The sequence below is a fragment of the Puma concolor genome, chromosome A2 (genome assembly GCF_028749965.1).
Source record: "Puma concolor isolate L17-30 chromosome A2, mPumCon1.1.hap2, whole genome shotgun sequence".
Classification (NCBI taxonomy): Eukaryota; Metazoa; Chordata; class Mammalia; order Carnivora; family Felidae; genus Puma; species Puma concolor.
Window position 1 is genome coordinate 14,913,125 of NC_141668.1, and position 14,128 is coordinate 14,927,252.

The 14,128-nt window shown below is 44.3% G+C and overlaps 1 protein-coding gene across 1 annotated transcript in view; it reads left to right on the top strand.

Annotated features, from left to right (window-relative positions):
• Positions 1 to 10,093: 10,093 nt before the first annotated feature.
• KDM7A (lysine demethylase 7A) overlaps positions 10,094 to 14,128 on the top strand; it is an 81,781-nt gene continuing 77,746 nt past the window's right edge. Inside the window, exon 1 of the mRNA XM_086688758.1 lies at positions 10,094 to 10,417. Coding sequence (XP_086544884.1) covers positions 10,224 to 10,417 — 194 coding nt within the window. The 5' untranslated portion in view covers positions 10,094 to 10,223. The remainder of the gene's footprint in view (positions 10,418 to 14,128) is intronic.

Consider the following 14,128-nt stretch of genomic DNA (forward strand, 5'->3'; position numbering starts at 1 on the left):
ACCAAGAGTTGGATACTTAACTGGCTGAGCCACCCAGGAGCCCCTGAATTTGCTTATTTTTTTTTTTTAGTGTTTATTTATTAATTTTTTCCCCAAATGCTCCAATATACTTGTCACACTCATCAGTTGTATTTTGTTTGTTTAAAATACCATTTCAAGCCATTTGTCAGTTTCATTGTTTTTGTTTTTGTTTTAGTCCCTGGAGACCTTCCTCTCCTAGCTGTCTGCCTTTCCCATCTGACAGGTTGCTTTGCAGGCTTCTGCTCAGCTACACTCCTGGGGTTTCCCTTAACCATTTTCCCATGTTGCGTGAATCTTAGCAGGAAGTATTTAAGCAGGTCAGCGCCAAGTCATTCTTCCTTGAATTGTATGTCAAATTCCTGGCCTTCTGGCCTAGTCCCTGTGATTAGGTCATTCTTTTGATGTATTTCAGACAACATAGGCCTAGTACCTAACTTTGCTCTAGTCAGTTTCCTTGCCTAGGGAAGGTCACCCTAACCCTAGACTCCAGTCCCAAGAAGTGGGGGGCGGGGGGCTGTTATAGGTGTTCACAGACTTACTTGATGCCAATGGGCACCTCTGATTCTTGAGTTTATTATTCCTTAGATTCCACATTATTGGGCCATCTTCAGCATATAGAGGAAGATACTGTCAAGTCATACAGACCTGGGTGAAGAGCTCACTGGCTCCTCTCACTTGCTGCCTAACCTTAACCTGCACGTTAAGCCTTATTTCCCACATTAGAAAAGTCTGAGGATCATCCTACTCCCATTAAGATTGTTGAAGACAGGGGCGCCTGGGTGGCGCAGTCGGTTAAGCGTCCGACTTCAGCCAGGTCACGATCTCGCACTCCGCGAGATCGAGCCCCGCGTCGGGCTCTGGGCTGATGGCTCAGAGCCTGGAGCCGGTTTCCGATTCTGTGTCTCCCTCTCTCTCTGCCCCTCCCCCGTTCATGCTCTGTCTCTCTCTGTCCCCCCAAAAATAAATAAACATTGAAAAAAAAATTAAAAAAAAAAAAAAAAAGATTGTTGAAGACATTAAATGAGAGAATGTATACTAAGCATCCAGGATAGTTCCTGCATAGAAATACTAGCTCTATTCTCCATGCCCTATTACCTTGTCTCTGATCCCCCAGTAAACAGCTTTCTTTGCATTGCCAACTGGTTTTACTCTTTCCTTTGGGCAAACTGACCCTCATACTTATGAACCTACGTCTGTCTCTGGCATCACCTACCCCTGCCTCTCTCATACTTTGATACTTCCCTTTGGCCCACTCAAAAACTAAGTCTAGTTTTAAACAGAGAACCTTTCTAGTCTTCCCAATCCTGCTACAAATAAGTCGGGTCAAATCAGTACTTAGTTCCACATGCCATCTTTTTTTTTTTTTTTTTTTTTTGGCAGAGAGTATTTTCTAGCTCAAAGATGTCTTCTGGTAAGAGTGATGAAAATGAAATAGATAATTGGGCAAGTTTGCTTTGTCATCTGTCAATATTACACCATCAGCCCCAAGCATCCTGCCTATGCCTTCCTTGTTCTTTTCTCATCTTTTTCTCAGAGTCCCTTTAATGTCTTTAACTTTTTTTGGCAAGTCCTGTCCCATCCCACGCTTTAATCTTCCTCATATCTTTTATACAAGTCTGTGCTGCAGTTCTTTATTTGTTCTTGATTGAATGTCCCTTTGTCCAGCTTCTCTGAAAATCTTGGCTTTCCAGGGCTCCTTGTGTACCACACGATTAACCCTTTGCTCACTATTATTACTCCTGTAAATTATAAGTTACTTAAAAGCAGGAGCCATTTGTATATTTCTTTCATTTTTCTCCATCACATCTAGCATACTGCCTTACATGAAACAGACCTCAGCAAAATCTTATTAACCCACTTTATTTTTGTTATTATATGCTCCGGTAATTCTTAGTGCATTGGTTAAAAGCATCTTGAAGGCTATTCTTTCTCAAACATGTGGAAATGCAAACTTCTTTCCCATAAATGGCCCTAAATATTAAGGCTGACTGTACATTAATTACCATTTTTAAGTACTTAAGCAAAAGAGAGCTGGGAATTCTAAATTATATCTCCTATACTATGAAGAAAGATGTTCAGTGGCATTTTACAGTTTTTGAGCAATTAGAAAAAACTAAGGGGCGCCTGGGTGGCTTAGTTGGTTGAGCATCCAACTCTTGATTTCTGCTCAGGTCATGATCCCAGGGTCGTGGGACTGAGCTCCACTTCGGGCTCTGCTCTGAGTGTGGAGCCTGCTTGAGATTCATTCTCTCCCTCTCTCTCTCTCCACCCTTCTTCCCTGCTTACCCACTCGTACTCTCTCTCTCTCTAAGAAAGAAAGAAAGAAAGAAGAAAGAAAGAAAGAAAGAAAGAAAGAAAGAAAGAAAGAAAGAAAGAAAGAAAGAAAGAAGGAAAGAAAGAAAACAAAACATAACTGTAACTTCAATTTTGGTCTTACTGTTAATTTCTCAAGTAGGGTTTAGAGAGGAATAAATCTGTGGGACAATAAACTCAAGAGGCAGGACTCACAATTGAACTAAATTTATAGACTTACTAGGCTGTAAATATAGTTACGCATAGGCCATAGGTGATATATGAGGAATTTAAAGACAATGAACAATATCTATACTTATTACATATATATTTAATGCTGCAGTTTTCAGGTCACAAAAGAATTACCTGTCATTTGGGGTCAGTTTGAAAGAGATTCTTTGCATTTTAGAAATATTTATTTATAGGTCTTTAGGAGTGACTACTGATTGTTATCAATCAGAAATGAGGATGAATTACCCCTGAACTAGGAATGGAAACAAAATTTAGTAAGAACTTGTCCATAATTTTCTATTATGGTATTTATCCAGTTTTTCTTTATATCTGCAGTTTTGTTAAACACACTGCCTTGGGTGCTTAAAAAGTGTTTGTGGTTGTTGGTACACTAGTGATTTTGCCACTGTCTCTTGTTCAATCCCTTTTAAAGATATACAACCTGACTTGTTTACTAGTAAGCACTATCTTGATTATTTCATTTGCTTCTTATAGCCTGAAAACTCTAAAACCGATATCTATATCTATATCTGTATCTATATCTGTATTTATAAATATATATATCTACTTGAGATATATATATAATATATATGCACACAGTAAATGTGTATATATATATAAGTATATATTTACTTGATATATATGTATAGTATATATGTACTTGATATATATACGTCTATATATATGTGTAGACACACACACATATATATATACACACACACATATATACATACATAACATACATACAAACATGTGTATATATTACTTGATAGATACATCTACTTGCAGTGAGAGTAAAACTTCCTTATGTTGCTTGGAAAGTAAATTTTTAATATTTCAGAAATAGGGATGGTGAAGGACATAGAGCTTCTTTCAATGTTTGTCTGCCCTTTAGAACTAAACATGTCCTGATCTATCCCAGTCTGGATTAGCTGGCCCTCCTATGTGCTGCTACAACTCTTTGTGTTTTTCTCCACCACAACACTTACCATAATGTGTTATGGGTTTTTTTTTTTAAGTTTATTTATTTTATAAAAGAGAAAGAGACAGAGAGAGAGAAAATCCCAAGGAGGCTGCATACTGTCAGTGTAGAACCTGACATGGGCTCGACCTCACGAATCATGAGATCATGACCTGAACTGAAATCAAGAGTTGGACACTTAACTAACTGAGCCGCCCAGGTGTCCCCTGCTATGGTTTTATATTTACTTGTTTATTTATTTATTTTTTTACAGTGAGAGCCCACTGGGGATAGAGGATGTGTGTTTCATCCCTGGTTTTCTTAGCAACTATCAGATGTATGTAGTAGCCAGTCACTCAATAATGATGAATGAATGGATGGATAAATAAGTTACTTTACTTTTAAATTTAGCCAATCCCTCAGGCTAATAATGTTACACATATAGACACAGACCTGCATAATTTTCCGGACTTAATCATTAGTAATATGTTGCTCACCCCACCAGGCATACCTTCTTAAACTGCATCAAAGTATCACAGAAATCAGAACGGGAAAGCATGATCTAGTGCCCTGCGTAGATATATTTTAGCAACTGGGTTCGTATTTGAAACATGGAGACCTTGTAGGTAACGTACACAACAGTGTTTTGGAATAAACTTTATTTTTTAGAACGGTTTTAAGTAGTACAGAGTTTCCATATGCAAGTACCAAGTTTTTCCTATTATTAACATCCTACATCTGTCTGATACGTTTGTTGTAATTAATGAACTGATATTGATACATTATCTTTAATTAAAGCCCATGATTTATACAGATTTCTTTAGATTTAATCTAATGTGGTTTTTTTTTTTCCCCTGAGGATCCCATCGAGGGTACCACATTACATTTAATTCTCACGTCTCCTTAGGACGCTCTTGGCTGTAACAGTTTCTCGGGTTTTGCTTGTTTTCATGATCTTGGCCATTTTGGGTATACTGGTCAGGCACTTTGTAGAATGCCCCTCTGTAGGAATTTTTTGATGTTTTTCTCATGGTTAGACTGGGGCACAAGTGGAGTTTTTTTTATAAGGATCTAACATGGTGGTTATCAACTTTTTTCTGCTTCCATGTTGTACACATGTGTGGCACACACCCATGAGTAACATCTCCCACTAGATGACAGATGGAGGGGTGGAGGCACAGTGTTAGGAGCACTTCAAAAACTTTCTGGATGTGCATATAGATAGTCTAAAAATGTGCCACTCCCTGTTCCTGTTTAGAAGAGCCATATTTGGGTTTTAGAGTTTAATGAAATAATGGTCCTATAGTACTTTGCTCTCTGGAAGACAGGTGAAACTCTAGAAGGCATTATAACAAGAAAAGAAACTGTAGAGATATTCAGAATAGGAAATCATTGACTACATAAGTATCATTTAACTTCTGAGCAGACTCAGGAAAGAGGCTGTATTATTAAACTTATGAAAAATTACAAAAATACAGAAAAGTTGAAAGACTAGTCCATTGAACATTCATGTACACATCATTACCCAGATTCAACAATGGCTAACGTTATTGTACTGTCTTCATTCATCTCCATCTTCTCTTTTTTTTCTAAATCTTTCAAAGCAAGTGCTGATGTCATAATGCTTCACTTTTAAAATATTTATTTATTTATTTTTAAAAATAATGCTTCACTTTTAAAACCTCAGCATGTGTCTTCTAAAAATGAGGACATTCTTCTATAAAACTACAATACCGTATCACACCAAAGAATATGAATGTTTTCTTAGCATCATCTAATGCCCAGGTTATATTAAAATGTCCCCAATTATCCCCCAAACTGTCTTTTATAGCTATTTTTTTGGAATCAGGATCAAGGTTCATGAATTGTGCTTGGTTCTTTTCGTTCTTTAATTTTTTTTTTTTTTTATTTGAGAGAGAGAGCAAGAGAGAGAGCACGTGAGCAGGGGAAGGGCAGAGGGAGAGAGACAGAATCTTAAGCAGGCTCCATACTCAGCACGGAGCCCGATGTGTAGGGCTGTATCTTACAAACTTACTTGGCTGTGGGAACCCTGCAGTCCCCAGAATATTTCTTAGTGTTACTGCTCCACAGAATCACCATCAATGGGATGCCTCTCACACTTGATACATCTGTCTTTGTTCAGGAGCCTTGAGGATAGGAGACCCTCCCTACCCCTACCTCTGAGGGATGGGACTTTTATGTACCTTGGCAGGTTGATGAAGAAAACAAGTTGGGATAGGTAATTTCTTTCAGGACCCCAAATAAATTGCATAGGACAAATGGTCTATAGCCTTCATCACCATAGAAGCATCCAGAGCTACTGCTACATATTTTTCTGATATCCCTTCTTTTGTTAAAAAAGTTTTTTTCTCATTATTCAATTTTTTCCTGTAAGTATATAAAGTTTTGGGAAGCAGGCTCTTTCAGTTCCTGAATTTGTAAGAAGGAAATTATCCCCTAGAAAAAAAAAGTATGGGTACTGGCTGAATATCTGGGTAACACACAAGTAGTATGCAAATTAAATTTTATGTATATAAAGGTACACAGTATCGTCAGGATTGGGGGTGGGTTTTGAACAGCATTTTGAAGAAAAAGGGAGAGAACAGCAGACACGATCATGGAGCTAGACAAATATTGGTAGTAGTAGGAAGCAGAGTTGTTAAGTTGGAGAATATATTTCTTTTCACAGAAACGAGGGTTTAAGGACAAGTGCAGTGTTAAAAACAACCAACAGGGGCGCCTGGGTGGCGCAGTCGGTTAAGCGGCCGACTTCAACCAGGTCACGATCTCACGGTCTGTGAGTTCGAGCCCCGCGTCGGGCTCTGGGCTGATGGCTCAGAGCCTGGAGCCTGTTTCCGATTCTGTGTCTCCCTCTCTCTCTGCCCCTCCCCCGTTCATGCTCTGTCTCTCTCTGTCCCAAAAATAAATAAACGTTGAAAAAAAAAAAAAAAAAAAACAAACCAACAGAGCAGCTTAGGTTTGATATGAAGAGTAAAGGTCTACTTCAGGTACTAGGGTATCTGCAAAGGAGAAAAAGGCGGAGGGAGCCCCACAGTCATTGCCGACCAATGCTAGCAGGGAGCTGGGTGTCTTTCTTCAAGATATTTTCTTTCGGAATTTCGCTCCCCCTTGACTTGGGATAATACTCTCGTAGGCTTCCCTTCTAACTCTCTAGATGCTCTTCAGTCCTATTATTGTCAATAAACGAGTAAAATAATTATTCATAGTTACAGCTAACAGCTATATGGGTTATTAGGCACTAAGAATTGTGGCCAGCATTTTGTTATCTCCTTTAATGAACCCAACCCTGTGAAGTAGTTATTCTTATCATCCCCATTAAAATGAGAAAACTAAAGCCCAACAGTACGTTGTCACAGAGATAATAGACTGTAGAATCTATGCTCTTAATTACCATGCATGGCGCTTGTCACTAAAATTTTGGCATTATTCAGACGTGTGGCCTTCATCCCTTTCTTCTCAAGGTCAAATATTTGTGTTTACAATTTCTTTAACCTTTCCTTACAGATCGTATGCCTTATAGTGTTTTTATTCTTGCTGATTTCTTGATGTACCTTTTAAAACGTTGCATTTCCAAACTAGAGACTCCTCTAAGTAGGCCAGGAAGAATTACACAGAAATGATGTTAGTATACTTCTCATTGGATCCTATCAGCTGGGGCACAGTTTTGATTTGTCCCATTACCAATGGCCTTTAATCACTTAAGATGGTGTCTGCCAGACTCTCTCCACTGTAAAATTACTCTATTTCCCTTTATAATGAGCAAGTATTTTGTGGGGACATAATCTGAAAGTATGTAAATATTCCAATCTTTTTCAAATTATCAATTTATGTTATTTACCTCTGTATGGTTTCCTGTGCTATTCAATAGGTTATAATACATTATTATCATTTTTTATTTTGAAGCTGGATTTGTCAAAGATTTGGCCAGTGGGACCCAAGTTGGCCTGTGTCCATTTGACATGCCCCATTATTCTTTGAGCATGTCCTTATTTTCTGGCACAGCTAGAGGCTCCAGGCTCATCCTGTACTTCTCTTCTCCAGTCCTGAAATCAGCCAATTTGCCAAAAAAGAAAAATAAGGAGAATGGTAGAGAAGCCAAGATCTGGGGGCACTCGGGTGGCCCAGTCTGTTAAGCATCCGACTTCGACTCAGGGCATGATCTCACAGTTCTTGGGTTGGAGCCCCGTGTTGGGTTCTGTGCTGACAGCTCAGAGCCTGGAGCCTGCTTGGGATTCTGCGTCTCCTTCTCTCTCTGCCCCTCCCCCGCTTGTGCACGCGCGCGCACTCTCTCTCTCTCTCAAAATTAAATAAACATTAAAAAAAAAAAGCAGCCAAGATCTGGACTAGATGTACTCATTGTTTTGTTTTGTCACTACTCTCTCTCAGTGTCGACAGAGTATATACTACTTAAACACCTATATAAATAATTGACACCTCCACTGTCAGTCCACTACCAAAAGGCTCATTCTAGTTTTCTTTCCATATATTTGTAACTGTCTTCCTTAATAGTGAGACATATGATTCCCATTTCCCTTATTTACTTATTGGATCAATACTCTTATATATAACCAATCTCCCACCACCAATACTGCCCCCTCTTCTGCTTGGCTGCTCTCTTCAACCTACCCAGGCTGATTTCCCAAGGTCAGATAGCCCCTCAGCAGGGAGAGGAAAGCACCCTGCACCGGACCAGTTCCCTGTGTGGATGCCCTTCTCACCCCAAATCCAACATGACAGCTCTGGCTGCCTCTCCTTCCCTTACACTTGGCTGTGCTCTCCCCTAACAACACACATCCTCTACAATGTACTTTAAAAATTAAAAATACATTATCTGGCAGACCCTGGGTGGCTCAGTCAGTTAAGCATCCAACCTCGGCTCAGGTGGTGATCTCCCAGTTCGTGGGGGCTCTGTGCTGATCGCTCAGAGCCTGGAACCTGTTTCGGATTCTGTGTCTCCCTCTCACTGCCCCTCCCCCGCTCGTGCTCCGTGTCTGCCTTTCAAAAATAAGTAAACATTAAAACAAATTTAAAAATACATGATCTCTTTTGCTTGTTATGAAAACTCTGTGAGGTAGTATTATTATCCATAATTTTTCTTTAAACATATCTCCAAGGGATCTAGTTGAAGAGAAATGGAGTGACTCGCCCAACGTTGCACAGCTTATATACATGTAGGGTCTGAGTGTGGGGCTTCCACTCCATGATGCCTCTAAACATATGCCAAAGTTACAGTAACTTTTTTCCTTTTTCTCCGGTATAAATGTTTCGAACGCATTCACTTTGTGGTCAACTCTGATTTCCAGGTGTTTCTTTGCCTACAAAATACGTGCCAGGTAGTGGTGTGGAAGAAAAAGGATTGGCGCATAATCAAGAAACTGAAAGTTTAGCTCTAGCTCGGATCGGTGAGACTTCAGGCAAATTACTCACTTTCCTCGGTTGTAAAAAGTAGGTTGGATCAGCGATTCTCTGTCGGGCTGGCTGAGATGGGAGCCATAGGGCTTTCCCCATGATAGAAATTACTACTAAATTCAGCTACAAATATCTGATTCAATAATCCTTAACGTGCCTTCCAATTCGCGTAGTTATGATTCCAAAGCATTCTTTCTCTATTCAGTACTTGCTAGCTGTTTTTATTCTTATCAATCTCACCTTTCATTCAAAAACATTTATTAATGGCCTCTTACGCGCCAGGTACCGTATTGTCTGTTTTTTTGTAGTATTCCTTTCCCGAGGTGTCACTGTCATTTAGAATTTTATCCTTGTCTTCCGAACTTGGGACTCGAAAGCATTCGCATCTACGTCGTGTTATTTATAACACGCCAGAGTCCTTTGCAGTCCTTTCTCCACCCAGCACACTTCACGCTGGTCCCTTTCGGCTCGCTGACATTAATGAATTCCTCCTGAGAACCACCTCCTTCACCTATCAGCGGCTCCATCAACACTAATTCCCTAGCTGGTCGGTGGGAATTGGAGTGGGACGTTTTCTGGTCTGAGGAACTCCCCAGCACACTCGGGCACCTCGGCAGGGCTCGGCGTGCTGTTAAACCCTCGGCTCCGGCCCGCAAAGGTCGCAGGGAGGCTGCTAATTGCCTAAGGATTCTCCCCTCGTCGGGAGGTGGCCCTGGCGGGGCTCTAACTTCCTCGGTTTCCCTTCCCGGCGCACAGACGCAGCTTGTGCCGCTCTCCACTGCGCAGGAACTTCCCCGGCCTCAGCTCGCACTCAGAAACGCCGAAGCCGGCTTTTCGCACGCTCCCGCCGTCCTCCTCCTGTGGCCGCGCTCCCTGCGCCGCCGCGCGTGTCCTCAGGGAGCCTCTGCCTCCCTCCGCCTCCCCCGCCCCGAGTGCCCTTCAGCGGGTGCCCCCCCACCGCCCCCCCTAGCGCCCCCGCCCGGCCGACGCGAGGGGAGCGGGGCGCGCGCGCCGGCGGCGGGACGACGTGCGCGAGACGCACGGCCCCGCGCGGAGCGCCGGAAGGAGCCGGGCCGGAGCCTCGCGCGTCGTGCGCGCGCCGCCGCCCGCCCCCAGGCCCCGGCAGCGACCTCGCGCGCGCGCACTGAGGCGCCGCCGCCGCCGCCGCCGCCGCCGCAGCCGCCGCGGCTGCTGCTCCGGCTGCTGCAGGAGGCGGCGCTGGCTGGCGGCTGCGCTCGCTCCAGTCGGCGAGCGGAGCAGCGAGCGAGCGTGTGTGTGTTTTTTAAAGATGGCCGGAGCGGCGGCGGCGGTGGCCGCGGGAGCAGCAGCTGGAGCGGCCGCGGCAGCCGTGTCGGTGGCGGCTCCGGGCCGGGCCTCGGCGCCCCCGCCGCCCCCGCCGGTGTACTGTGTGTGCCGGCAGCCGTACGACGTGAACCGCTTCATGATCGAGTGCGATATCTGCAAGGACTGGTTCCACGGCAGGTAAATAAACCCCCTCCAGCCCAGCCGCCGCCGCCGCGGACGGCCACGGGCCAACCGCCGCCGCCGCCGCGCCGGCCGCCCGCGCCCCCCTCCGCCCGGCCGCGGCGCCGAGCGCCGAGGGGCCCCAGCTCCGAGCCCCCGGCCCGGGCAGCGGGGCGCGCGGGGCCCCGGGCTCGCCGGGCGCCGGGCGGGCTGAGGGGGGCTGGTGGGATCTCCCGGCCGGGAGAAGAGTCGCCACAACAAACGGGAACAAAGGGGGCCGGCCGAGAAGTTGGCAGGGGGAGACCGGGGCGAGGGGACGCGGCCGGGGCAGGCGCCGGCGGAGGCGGCGGGCGGAGCGCCGGCGGGGCCCGCCGCCCCTCGCGGCGCCCGCAGCCCGGCCGCCGCCCCGCCCGCCCGGGGCTCCGGCCCGGAGTCGCCGCCCGGCCGGCCGCCCTGCTCGGCTGGCCGCAGCGCCTTCCTTCCGGGCGGCGACCGGCTCGCCCCAGCTCAGGGTCTCCAGAATTTGCCCTCTTCCCCTCCCCCTCCGCGGTCCCCGTCGCGCCCCCTTCCCCGGTCTTTATCAAACTTCCTCGGCCGCGGGACACTGGGACGGGGGCGTCGGCAGCGCCAGCCCGGCGAGGCTCCGAGGAGTAAACAGAGCAACAGATGAGGCACTCTCGGGGACTTAAAAGATGCCAGTCGGAAGTTTGGGGCCGGGGGTCCCGGGCGGGGCGGCAGGTCGGCTCTGACCGTGCCCCCCACCCGCCACCCCAGCACACCCGGTCCTGGCGGGGGTGGAGTGGTCAACGGGGCCCGAACGACAGCCTCTGGTCCCCAACCCCTTGAGTCGCCCCCGCGCCGCAGCTCAAACTTTACAAAGAGTGAAATTTCCCGTCGCCCAAGGGGCCGGCGACACCCGGACGGCCGGGGGCTCGCATCCGGGGGGCCTGGTGCGGGCGAACTTTGGCCGGCCGGTGGGCACTTTGGGTCGGGTGGCGGGGGCGGCGAGCGTCGCCCTCTGCCTCCGCAGCCGCCTGCGTTTCGGGTTTGACGTTTGTGAGAGCTCTGGCCGCCTCCGCCGCCAAGCCGTCGACTCGTGTGTTTTGTAATCAAAGTGTGAGGCTAATAAAGGGCGGCGCCACAGCCTCTTGACTCCGGCGTGGGAGGGATTCGCAGGCATTTAAACAAAGAAACTAGTTGGGGTTGGGCTCCCAAAGTCCTTATTTGGGTGTTGTGGCAAAGCCTGCGGTCACCTTTAGGTGAAGCAGGTTACGCGAGCACCGTTTGGTGTTGTATCTTGGCGAGAGTACGCTCACGGCTAATAGCAGATATGGTGACTGTGATTGTAGGAAGTGTCCTTTGATTGACAGCAGGACATTTAAATACAGCCTCCGCTCCCCCTCCCCAATTTTACAGAAACACTGCACGACCAGGCCAGATGTCTTAGTCTCCCTCTACTGGCCCTGGGAGAGAAAACCGCTTCTGTTACAGCGTTCTTTACAGTGTTTAGTGGGTACAGTTAGTTTTACTTAATCTTCAAGTAGTTTTATTTAATCAGGTTGCACAATTCTGACAGCGACAACAATGACCACCCCGCCCCTCCCCTGCCAAATTGTCACTGTAAAAGAGGGACAGCGTCCTAATTTTGTATATCAGGTAATCTTTCACAGTCTGGTCTATGCTAAGGGAATATTATTACAACTTTGGAACATGTAATTAAGAATAAATTATCCAACGTTCTTTTTTTATTATTCCAAAGCGATTTTTTTCTGTATTTTGATTATATGTAAAGCCGAAATTTGAACATACCAAATTTTGCCAGTTCTATTTCTATATCCTCTGTTCCCATAACATATTCTAGGCAACCGGAGTAGATTATCCAAAAATCTAGGTTACATATAGAATAAAACCAGGATCCCTGGTGATTATGTAAATAGTTACTTTTTTCAAAAAACTATTTTAGCTGCATAAGAAATTTGTTCTATTGTGCGATGTAGAGATGTGATACATTAATAAATTTTAGACTAGAATTTTCTTAAATCTTAATTTAGGCAATTTAACACTATAGCCATGAAAAGCTGCAGGTAGGTTATGGAGAATTTTGTGACATTTAAGTATAAATTTGAAAACAGAAGTTTGAAGGGAAAATAAAGAGGGCATATATTGAAGGAGGGAGAGTGAGACCAAAACATAAATTTATCACATAAATTTGTGTGATTTCATATTTGTGGAAGTGACTCTGAAATGTTTTGTTTTGTTTCGTTTTTTGACCAGCAGTCCTTGAGAATTTTAATGTGGTTTAGATGTCACAAGTTAGAAAATTTAGTAATAACGCCCTGCCATGCAAAAGCAACATCTTCTTAGCAAATTTCTTAATCAAGTATGGGTAATTTGGCAACCTTTGAGAAAATAATGTATATTGTACCATAAAAATGAGTGGTGGTTTTCTTGAACACCTCAAAATATTCCTTATGTATTAATTATTAAACAAATATCATTTGCTGAAGTGAGAATTGGCCACTCAAATACTAAGGTACAGTTTTAATCTTCATGCTCCGCTTTCTTTTGGTTTCCAGGGGTGGTCTGTCTGCAGAGGAGGAGGGAGTGGGAGGGCTGATACAGAGAATTACCTTTACCAGGATAATTTCTTGATGATTTTATTTCTTCAAGTAGAAGAATTTTTTGAACTCAAGGGATCAGTGTTTTGGTATAAATTTGAGTTTACTCTATCTGGAGTTTCTGACATCTGGAAATCTGAAAAGTTTTTGCCCTCATTTAGCCTGACAGGGAAAGAGAGGCCCTTCCTTCATGCATTTCAGCCAGGCTGCAGAGTGGGTGGAACCAGCTTCCTCCACGTTTGAAGCTGTTGAACTACCGTATCCTTGGTGTTCGGGAATTCTTTCACTCCTCCTCTGGCTAAGCCTTTTCTCTAAGTGGGCGGGGAAAAGAACACTTGCCAGGGTACAATGTGCAATTGATATCCTAAGGATGGTGAGCTGAAGAATTAACAGGATTTTCTTATGAAGGTTCCTTCCAGCCTAGAGATGGAGTTCTTCCTCTCGGGAGTCCTTGGTGGAAGTAAGACAATGGAGATCTTTCCTGATAATGTCTCACCCCCTAATCTCTAGGCTAGAGGTCTTTCACATAGTACTGTTAATTTCATCCTATACAAAACTGTGTCACTGCCCTAATTAAATTGGATCATATCTTCTGTCTCCCCATAAGAATGTAAACACCTTTGTTTACTAGTCCTTTTAGTGTTGTATTCTCTTTGATTGACAAAATCAATATAGAAAAAATGGGGAGTACAGAAAAATATCAAGAATACGAAAGTACCCATGTCTTCCAGGGATTACCACTATTTTAACATTTAAGGTATATGCATAGATTTAAAAAACTGGAATTCATTTTATTCATTCCACTGTTAACTTTGCTAACATATATTTTTTTCCTGTGTCTGTAATGTTCTTTAAAAACAGTTTCAGTGGCTGCATAATGTTTAATTTCATAGAGGTACAGTATGTTTTAACATCATTCCCCTTTTAGTTTTTTACCTTATTTACTGCTACTACTTGCAATTCCTAATGATGGATGGTTGACATCCTTCTAAACCATTGTGAGCATCTCTAATATGTCCATAGAATAAATCACATGCGTTAATACATGCAAAACACTTAGAAGTCTGGCACTTGTAAGTATCCGATAAGAAATTTCCTTGAAGTAGAATTA